General features: G+C 32.5%; 1 protein-coding gene and 1 gene segment (V, D, J or C); both read left to right on the top strand.

Moving 5' to 3' along the window:
• The window catches only part of LOC115424836 (uncharacterized), a 353,136-nt gene that overhangs the window by 304,685 nt on the left and 36,995 nt on the right, over window positions 1-11,456 (top strand). Inside the window, exon 3 of the mRNA XM_030142238.1 lies at window positions 10,276-10,290. Within this exon, the coding sequence (XP_029998098.1) occupies window positions 10,276-10,290 (15 nt within the window). The remainder of the gene's footprint in view (window positions 1-10,275; window positions 10,291-11,456) is intronic.
• LOC115423875 (Ig heavy chain V region 914-like) overlaps window positions 1-11,456 on the top strand; it is a 243,074-nt gene that overhangs the window by 212,372 nt on the left and 19,246 nt on the right.

Raw genomic sequence — 11,456 nt, 5'->3', positions numbered from 1 at the left:
GGGTTAACGTAGTGACTGGATTAACCCATAAAGACCCAAACATCCACCATCAACCAAAATAATTTACTGATCTAAACTGTTTAATACCCATTGATTCACCAATCCTATCAACATATGTAAATAATTGGTGTAAAATGCAGTTTGCCATCTTTTCATGGTCATCAGATATGACCCATTTGGACGTTCAGAGGCTCCGTAGTGAATGTGGAAACACTGTCATCTTCTACAACATTTATTTACCATCAATGACAGTGGATGGAAACACTGGATTTATGTTCAGTTAATGATAGATTTTGCTGCAAAAGGTCATTTTTTTCTTCTGTTTTTTCCTTTTTGATGTAATAGCCCTTAAATTTAGTCTGAGTTTTCATGAACATCTATATCAGGGGTGTCAAACTCATTTTAGTTCAGGGGCCACATTCACCCAAATATGATCTCAAATTGGTCGGACCGGTAAAATAATACCAGTGAAAAAAGTTAAATTACATTATGATAAGGTTTATATCTACATCGTTTCTTTAAAAATCTGAATAACATGAACAACTTGAAATGTCTTAAGAAAAACAAGTGCAGTTTTAACAATATTCTGCCTCAGTTTACCAGTTTATCATTTACACATGTACATTACAACTTACATTACAATTACAAATATACAAAACATTTAGTAACAGGTATAATATTAATGAAATTGCATTTACTTTTCTGAAGACATTTCACGTTGTTCATATTTCTTCAGGTTATTTGCATTTTTTGTAAAAGGATAGTTTGTTAATGTAAACATTTTCATGTAATTTTATTGTTTTAAACTAAAACAAAGATAAAATCTGCAGTTGTCATTATTTATAGGTTATTATGACAGTATTTTTCTGGTCAGACCCACTTGAGATCTAATTGGTTTATATGTGTATGTATGGAACCTGAAATAACATGATTTTTACACTACTGATTAATATCTTCAGTGTAATTTTTACATTTCACAAATTCATCCTATGGGCCAGATTGGACCCTTTGGCGGGCCGGATTTGGCCCTTGGGCCGCATGCTTGACACCTGTAATCTATATGATCAGTAAATTAAATATGTTAAAATACATGAGTTACACTGAAAAATGCAAAATACAGAAGATGATATTTTAATAGATGGTGATGAATCAATTAGGACAAGGTTAAATGGAGAGAAAAACTGATCCATAAAAGTAGCACTGGGTCTTTATGGGTTAATAGCTCAACAATTAAGCATTTAAAAATTTTGATCACTAGGTGCTTTTGGTTTCAGTTGGTTGAGCCTTTGCATTAAACACTGTTGCCTATAAAGTTAGAATAAACATTTTTACCTCTTCTCATAGACTCAAGTGTAACTGGGACTCAGTATGTAATCATTACACCAGGTTAAAGGTGATTTCCGATGTGTATAAATAGGAATAAAAGCAGGAATGTGTCTGCAAATAAAATCATTCGAACTTAATGGGTAACTGTATATTGTGTGCATAAAATCATCTCATATTGCATGAGCTAGAGTAGTATCTGTCTACTAAATAAAGAATACAAATTACACAAATTAATACTTATATATAACAGTCCATTTTGAGGGTGGAGTTTTTGTTTGGAGCTGAATCATTGTGGAAACTATAACTACCACAGTGACTTACACCACAACAAAAACCTTCCCCTGAAAAGGAAACGCTGCACCGTTCAAACGCCGGTACAGAAAATAAACACCCCTCCTTGTTATTCCTGAGTTTGTCTTAAAAAATACAGATATGCAGTATAAAGAAATGAAACATATAGAAATGTACTGTACAACTTAGTTCTGCATGGAGATTTATTACCTCATTTGAATTTCATCCTTTTTTATGATTTTTATTGATTCTCACAGCTCTCATAGTGGTAAAATGTTACACACAATACAATAATTATCAACTTAAGTGCAGATAATGACTCAAAATGCATTACATTAACCATAAGTGATTTTTAAAAGCACAAATCAAAGTCATGTTGCAAATGTAAATACGAACCACGTCATGTAAAGGTTTTTGTATGAGTGAGAATTACTGTGTGGCTGGGGGGGTGGTCACAATGATATATTGTAATACAAAAACTGAACTGCATCAAGAAAGGGAGAACTTCCTCAAAAAAGTCAAGCAATTCCCACAGTTTGTAGAGTTGTGTTTTCCTTTCTGACCAGTTTATTTGTATTTTTTTTTATATGGGTATTATTGTTATGCAATGGACATAGTTTATTTTTTTTTATTTTCTATATGGGTATTATTGTTATGAAATGGACAGAGTTTATCTTCATTTTGATACGTGCACCATTACTGCTATGGAAAGGACAGAGTTTATTTAAATGTAAAATGCTGCTGCAAAATGGACAGTCTATAGTCTATATGTATAACAATTTTGTGTTTTATGTATAGTCAGAATTTAGTCTGATATGTGAGGAATTTTGAGTTACTTAGGGAATCTGACACAGGAAGTTAGGGGAGGTGAAGGATGGAGTAAGGGGGCGGGAAATTAAAAGTTAAACTTCTTCCCGCTCCTTTTTGAATGGTTTATTTTCTTTTTGTAAAATTATTTTGTTGTTTGATTTTCTTGCAATATTTAAAAAAATAAATTAACTAAACAAACAAACAAACAAACAAACAAACAAACAAATAAATAAATAAATAAATGAAATTAATACCTAACAACAGATAATACATACTTTTCATACAAATTATCAATTCAAACGTTCCAAATTTAGATATTAACGTATAACACAAACTACTAAATAAATGGAGGAAATTACTCTTTTGTATTAGGTCCTTCAGTGTTTGCTTCATTTAAGTCTCAAATAAATTAAAATAAATAAATAACATTATCTCATGTTAATTTTAACTTTGATCATGTGTATTTCGTTTACTAAATAATGGTTTCTGGTTTGCAAAATATGAAAACATTAAAACTCAAGTTACTCTTAACCCATAAAGACCCAGTGTTACTTTTCTGGCAGTTCCCAAATGAATTTTTGTATCTATTTAACCATTCGTAAGTGATATATCAAATTTATTATAATATCCTCTGTATTTTTGCATTTATTACTGTAAATCATGTATTATTCTATATTTAATTTCCTATATTTAATTTAGATGTTCAAATTGTTTTTCATAAATGCTGTGATCTATGTGATCAGTAAATTAAATATGTTAAAATACATGACTTACACTGAAAAATGCAAAATACAGAAGATGATATTTTAATAAATGGTAATGAATCAATCAGGACAAGGTTAAATGGAGAGAAAAATTGATCCATAAAAGTAGCACTGGGTCTTTATGGGTTAATAGCTCAACAATTAAGCATTTAAAAATTTTGATCAGTAGATGCTTTTGGTTTCAGGTGGTTGAGACTTTGCATTAAACACTGTTGCCTATAAAGTTAGAATAAACATTTTACCTCTTCTCATAGACTCAAGTGTAACTGGGACTCAGTATGTAATCATTACACCAGGTTAAAGGTGATTATTGTGTATATATAGGAATAAAAGGAAGAATGTGCCTGCAAACAAAATTAGTTAACTGCCCAACTTAATGGGCAACTGTATATTGTGTGCATAAAATCATCTCACATTGCATGAGCTAGAGTAGTATCTGTCTACTAAATAAAGTACACAAATTACACAAATTAATACATATATAATAATTATATTTCAGATAGAATCTGTGTGTCCTGACAGTCCATTTTCAGGGTGGAGTTTTTGTTTAGAGCTGAGTCACTGTGGAAGCTATAACTACCACAGTGACTCACGCCGCAACAAAAACCTTCCCCTGAAAAGGAAACGCTGCACCGCTCGAACACCGGTACAGAGAATAAACACCCCTCCTTGTTACCTCCGCCAAGGAGGTTATGTTTTTGCCAGGGTTTGTTTGTTTGTTTGTTTGCTTGTTTGTCTGTCTGTCTGTTTGTCTGTCCGTTAGTGTGCAACATAACTCAAAAAGTTATGGACAGATTTTGATGAAATTTTCAGGGTTTGTTGGAAATGGGATAAGGAAGAAATGATAAAATTTTGGTGGTGATCGGGGGTGGGGGGGCCCACAGGGGGGCCCATTTCCAAAAAACCCTGAAAATTTCATCAAAATCTGTCCATAACTTTTTGAGTTATGTTGCACACTAACGGACAGACAAACAGACAGACAAACAAACAAACAAACAAACAAACCCTGGCAAAAACATAACCTCCTTGGCGTGGGGGGGGGGGCCCACAGGGGGGGCCACTGATCAGCCTTGGCGGAGGTCTGCGCTCTCCGAGTGCTTCTAGTTATTCCTGAGTTTGTCTTAAAAAATACAGATATGCAGCGTAAAGAAATGAAACATGTAGAAATGTACTGTACAACTTAGTTCTGCATGGAGCTTTTATTTCCTCATTTGAATTTCATCCTTCGTTGCAATTTTAGTGTTTTTATAGATTCTCACAGCTCTCATAGTGGTAAAATGTTACACACAATACAACAATTATCAACTTAAGTGCAGATAATGACTCAAAATGCATTACATTAACCATAAGTGATTTTTAAAAGCACAAATCAAAGTCATGTTGCAAATGTAAACACGAACCACGTCATGTAAAGGTTTTTGTATGAGTGAGAATTACTGTGTGGTGGGGGGGGTCACAATGATATATTGTAATACAAAAACTGAACTGCATCAAGAAAGGGAGAACTTCCTCAAAAAAAAATCGAGCAATTCCCACAATTTGTAGAGTTCTGTTTTTCTTTCTCACCAGTTTATTTGTGTTTTTTAATATGGTTATTATTGTTATGAAATGGACAGAGTTTATTTTTTTATTTTCTATATGGGTATTATTGTTATGAAATGGACAGGGTTTATTTTTGTTTTTTTACATGGGTATTATTGACATGAAATGGACATAGTATATTTTTTGTTTTTTATACAGGTATGGTTAGGAATTGGACATAGTTTATTTTTTGATAAGTACGTTACCGCTAAGAAATGACAGTTTATTTTTGTGCATTATTGTTGTGAAATGGATAGTGTACTTTTGTTTCTAATATGTGTATTATTGTCATGAAAAGGACAGAGTTTATTTTTGTTTTTTTTAATATGTATTTTTGCTACGAAATGCACAGAGTTTATTTTTGTTTTGATATGTGCACCATTACTGTTATGGAAAGGACAGAGTTTATTTTAATGTGAAATGCAGCTGCAAAAAGGACAGGCTATCTTTGATGTGAACAGCAATTTTGTGTTTTATCCATAGTCAGAATTTAGTCTGATATGTGAGGATTTTTGAGTTACTTAGGGAATCTGACACAGGAATTTAGGGGAGGTGAAGGATGGAGTAAGGGGCCGGGAAATTAAAAGTTAAACTTCTTCCTTTTTGAATGATTTACTTTCTTTTTACATAATTCTTTTGTTGTTTAATTTTATTGCAATATTCGAAATAAATAAATAAATAAAATAATAAAATAAATATATAAATATCATTAACACCTAACAATAGATAATATATACTTTTCATACAAATTATCAATTAGAAATGTTCCAAATTTAGATGTTAAAGTATAACACAAACTACTAAATAAAAGGAGGAAATTACTCTTTGTATTAGGTCTTTCAGTGTTTGTTTCATTTGTAACAATGCAAAGTCTCAAATAAATTAAAGTAAATAAATCACATTATCTTATGTTGATTTTAACTTTGATCATGTGTATTTCATTTTACTAAATAATGGTTTCTGGTTTGCAAAATATGAAAACATACAAACTCAAGTTACTCTGAACTCATAAAGACCCAGTGTTACTTTCCTGGCAGTTCCCAAATGAATTTTTGTATCTATTTAACCTTTTGTAAGGGATTTATCAAAATTTATTATAATATTATCCTCTGTATTATTGTATTTTTTCCTGTAAATCATGTATTATTCTATATTAAATCTCCTATATTTAATTTAGATGTTCATGAAAACTCAGGAAATTCAAAGGTTATATCAAAACAGAGAAAACTGAAGAAAAAGTGACTTCTTAAGCAAATACATCATTAACTGAACATAAACTCAGTGTGTCTATCCACTGTCATTGATCCAACTCCATGGGTTTTACTGGTGAATCAATGTTGTAGAAGATGACGGTGTTTCCACATTCACTAATGAGCCTCTGAACGTCCAAATAGGTCATATCTGATGACCATGAAAAGATGACAAACTGTATTTTACACCAATTATTTGATAGAATTAGTGGATCAACAGGTATTAAACAGTTTAAATCAGTAGATGCTGTTGGTTGCCAGTGGTGGTTTGGGTCTTTATGGGTTAAATGAAGTCAGTTTGGAAGAAGAAGTTTTTGTTTGGCTTTTCATCAGTGTGTGGGGTGGTAGCCACGTTGACACACGCCAAGACAAAAACCTACCTCTGAAAAGGAAACGGTGCAAAACAAGCACATAAGCCAACAGACTTCCTACAGAGAAAAGCAGAGACGCTGAAATGTCCACAGTAACTGGTTTAAATGTGACTATGAGTATCAGAGGACAAAATTGTGTTATTCAGAGTATTTAACTGACTCTCATAGGTGTCATAGTGATATTAAGATGAAGATGGTGTGTAGAGGGTGAATAGGGAGTGGTCATCAAAAAACAAAACAAAACAGAAAATAATAGAGAATACTAGGACTAATGTAGATGTGAAAAAGGGCATGGAACTCCATCCACTGGCCTTGAGCCATACATGACTTTTTTCCATCCATCCATCCATCCATCCATCCATCCACAGGGTTCCTACAGGTTTCTACAAGTTAAATTTAAGACTTTTTAAGACCTTTTTAAGACTACTTAGATCACAGGTGTCAAATATGCGGCCCAGGGGCCAAATCCGGCCCGCCAAAGGGTCCAATCTGGCCCGCAGGATGAATTTGTGAAATGCAAAAATGACACTGAAGATATTAATCAGTAGTGTAAAAATCATGTTATTTCAGGTTCCATACATACACATATAAACCAATTAGATCTCATTTGGGTCAGACCAGAAAAATACTGTCATAATAACCTATAAATAATGACAACTGCAGATTTTATCTTTGTTTTAGTGTAAAAAAGTAAAATTACATGAAAATGTTTACATAAACAGACTATCCTTTTACAAAAAATGCAAATAACTTGAAGAAATATGAACAACGTGAAATGTCTTCAGAAAGTAAATGCAATTTTATCAATATTATACTCGTTACTAAATGTTTTGTATATTTGTAACTGTAATGTAAGTTGTAATGCACATGTATAAATGATAAACTGATAAACTGAGGCAGAATATTGTTAAAACTGCACTTGTTTTTCTTAAGACATTTCAAGTTGTTCATGTTATTCAGATGTTTAAGGAAATGATGTAGATACAAACATTATCATAATGTAATTTTACTTTTTTTCCTGGTATTATTTTACTGGTCCGGCCCACTTGAGATCATATTAGGGTGAATGTGGCCCCTGAACTAAAATGAGTTTGACACCTCTGACTTAGAACATAATTTAACGTCCATTTCACAGCCTAATTCACAGCCATACTGGCAAAAACTCACGACTCCTAGAATTTGGGAATATATATTTATTTACTTTATTCCCACCGTTCAGTTTAGGAAAAAAATGGTGATAAATCATGTAAGAAAGGTTAAATAAAGAGAAAAATTAATTTGCGAACTGCCACAAAAGTAACACTGGGTCTTTATGGGTTAAAAAGACTAAATGATGGATTGCCGTGCAGAGTTTAATACAAAGATGATCATGAAAGCAAACACAAAGCAAATTACTAAAGATAAGTCAACATTATTTTTGAAATGACATTTATAATTAAGCATCAAATGATTAAAAAAAATTAAGTATAATCTCTTGTAATTATTGACTAAATGAACTATTAAGAAATGGACCAAGGACCTGGGAGTGTTTTTGTCTTAGAGTGTGCTGTTGTGTATACTATAGCAACCACAGTGATAAGTGCAATACAAAAACAAAGCTGAAGCACAAAGTGAGTGTGAAGAAAAAAAACGAATGTCAGTGAGTAAAGTTAACACGTTTCACATATGGTTAAGGCATAAGGCTACAGTCAAATCAATTAGTTACGAGTTTCTTCATATATTTAAGCACATACAGCCTGTACATGTTTAAGTACAATTGAATATTATGAATATTATCATATAATATCAATATGTGTGTTGTGTGTGTGTGTGGTAGAGTTGATATTGTAATACTGATATTGATTTTGTAAATTAAAGAGTACTGTTAAATTCCTAAAATGTGCCTTTTGCTGGTTCACTGTACAGTTAGTGTGATTTGGGGTAATAGAGAAAACCCATCAGTCTCCCTCCAGCACTGAAGTACAGCTGCTCTGAAAAGGATAAATATAATGTACATGTTCCCTCACCAAGACACCAACAGTGCTACAAATTCCATAACATGGCTGAAATTAAATGAAAACATGTCAAAGTATGAAAACATGACTTTTTTTGTTAGCAGGTGGGTCCACAACATTAGTACCAAGATACTACAGTAACCAGCTTTTCTTTTAACCCTTAAAGACCTCAAATTATTTTTGTAGTTGCTTCCAAATGTATTTTTCCTCAACATTTTAACGTTCAGAGACTTCGTAGTGAATGTGGAAACATCTTCATCTTCTACAACACTGATTCACCAGTAAAACCCATGGAGTTGGATCAATGACAATGGATGGAGACACTGGGTTTATGTTCAGATAATGATAGATTTGACTGAAAAAGTCATTTTTCATCAATTTTCTCTGTTTTTGATATAAAAACCCTTAACTTTAATGGGAGCTTTCATGAACTTCTACATGATCAGTGAATTAAATATAGGGAAATATGTTATTTTCACTGAAAAAATGCAAATCACAAAGGAAAATGTCATGATAAATGGTGATAAATCCTGTAAGAAAGGTTAAATAGAGAGAAAAATTCATTTGTAAACTGCCACAAAGTAACACTGGGTTTTTATGGGTTAAAGGGGCTAAATGATGGATTGCCGTGCAGAGTTTAACACAAAGATAATCATCCGATTATACACAAAGCAAATTACTAAAGACAACTCAACATTATTTTTGAAATGACATTTATAATTAAGTATCAAATAATTTAAAAAAAAATAAGTATAATCTCTTGTAATTATTGACTAAATGAACTATTTAAAAATGGACTAAAGACTTGGGAGTGTTTTTGTCTTAGAGTGTGCTGTTGTGTATACTATAGCAGCTACCACAGTGATAAGTGCAAATGCAAAAACTGAGCTGAAGCACAAAGTCAGCAGGAAGAAAATAAACTGAGTGTCAGTGAGTAAAGTTAACACTTTTCACATATGGTTAAGGCATAAGGCTATAGTCAAATCATTTAGTTATGAGTTTCTTCATATATTTAAGCACATACAGCCTGTACATGTTTAAGTACTATTGAATATATTAAAAACTACTATATTAATAACATCAATATTAACCACTATCCATATCATAATTAAACCTTTTTTTATAAAAATAAATGAATAATAAACATAATAAATATCTATATGAGGGCGAAATAGTGGTGCAGAGAATAGCACTCATGCCTCACAGGTAGAAGGTCTTGGGTTTGATTCCTACTCCAGTCGATGGGGTTGGGACCTTTCTGTGTGGAGTTCTCTCCAAGTGCATGTTCACCCCAGGTCTACATGGGTTCTCACCGGGTACTCCAGCTTCCTCCCACCCACTGATAGGTTAATCGGTTAATCTACACTGCCCATAGGTGTGAATGTGAGTGAGTGGTTGTTCGACTCTATATGTCAGCCCTGTGATGAACTAGTGACATGTCCAGGGTGTACCCCGCCTTCCCCCCAAAAGTAGCTAGGATAGCTAGATAGCTAGATAGAGTCTAAAATGTGATATACGTAAGGATACATGAGAGTTCTAGTACACAGGAGCAAAACTGGCCACAGTGTAAATGAAAGCTGAATCAGTGCAAAAGTATCAGGTTCATATTGAATTTGTGCTTTGAGAAGTCTTCCAAAATATATGCATGTGTGTATGTGTGTGTGTGTGTGTGTGTGTGTGTGGTAGAGTTGATACTGTAATATTGACATTGATATTGTAAACTAAATAGTACTGTTAAATTTTTTTAATATTTTTAAAATGACATTATAATTAAGCATAATATGATAATAATTTTAAGTATAATCTCTTGTAATTATTGACTGAATGAACCATTAAAAAATAGACTGAGGGCTTGGCAAAGTTTTTGTCTGAGAGTGTGCTGTTGTGTATACGATGGCAGCTACCACAGTGATAAGTGCTGATACAAAAACTGAGGTGAAGCACAAAGTCAGTGTGAAGAAAAAAACTGAGTGTCAGTGAGTAAAGTTAACACGTTTCACATATGGTTAAGGCATAAGGCAAAAGTCAAATCATTTAGTTATGAGTTTCTTCATATATTTAAGCATATACAGCCTGTACATGTTTAAGTACTATTGAATATATTGAATATTATCATATAATATCAATATGTGTGTGTGTGTGTGTGTGTGTGGTAGAGTTGATACTGTAATATTGATATTGATATTATAAACTGAATAGTACTGTTAAATTCCTAAAATGTGCCTTTTGCTGGTTCACTGTACAGTTAGTGTGATTCAGGCTAAAAGAGAAAACCCATCAGTCTCCCTCCTACACTGAAGTACAGCTGCTCTGAAAAGGACAAATATAATGTACATGTTCCCTCACCAAGACACCAACAGTGATACATATTCCATAACATGGGTGAAAAAATGCATATTCATGAGGCAAAAAAATGAATAATTAGTTTCCAGGACAAAGGCTTCACATGGAATAAAACAGAACAATTCCAGAGATTTGTAATTCTCAAAAAATAAAATAAAAATATAGGTAATGCCATTTAAAATAAATATTGGGTCATGATAACAATTTATGTTGTAAACCATTTATATTTTTTACAATTATGTTAGTTGCATAGAATTAGGAAAAGAGAAAAAAGTCTAATGATGGATTGCCGTGCAGAGTCTAATACAAAGATGATCATCAAAACAAAAACAAAGCAAATTACTAAAGATAAGCCAACATTATTTTTAAAATGACATTTATAATTAAGCATCATATGATAACAAATTTAAGTATAATTTCTTGGAATTATTGGGTGAATGAACCATTAAAAAATGGACCAAGGACTAGGTCATATTTTTGTCTAAGAGTGTGCTGTTGTGTATACTACTCATACACTGATAGTTGGGGTGTACGTAGGTACAACCACAGTGATAAGTGCTGAAACAAAAACTGAGCTGAAGCACAAAGTCAGCGTGAAGAAAAAAACTGAGTGTCAGTGAGTAAAGTTAACATGTTTCACATATGGTTAAAGGCATAAGGCTACACATCTTTTGTTGAGAACAAGGCATTACATATAAACACATAATCACAAATGTTCACAGTTAA

This window comes from Sphaeramia orbicularis, chromosome 8 (assembly GCF_902148855.1).
Source record: "Sphaeramia orbicularis chromosome 8, fSphaOr1.1, whole genome shotgun sequence".
Taxonomy (NCBI): Eukaryota; Metazoa; Chordata; class Actinopteri; order Kurtiformes; family Apogonidae; genus Sphaeramia; species Sphaeramia orbicularis.
This window is presented reverse-complemented; position numbering and strand designations above follow the sequence as displayed.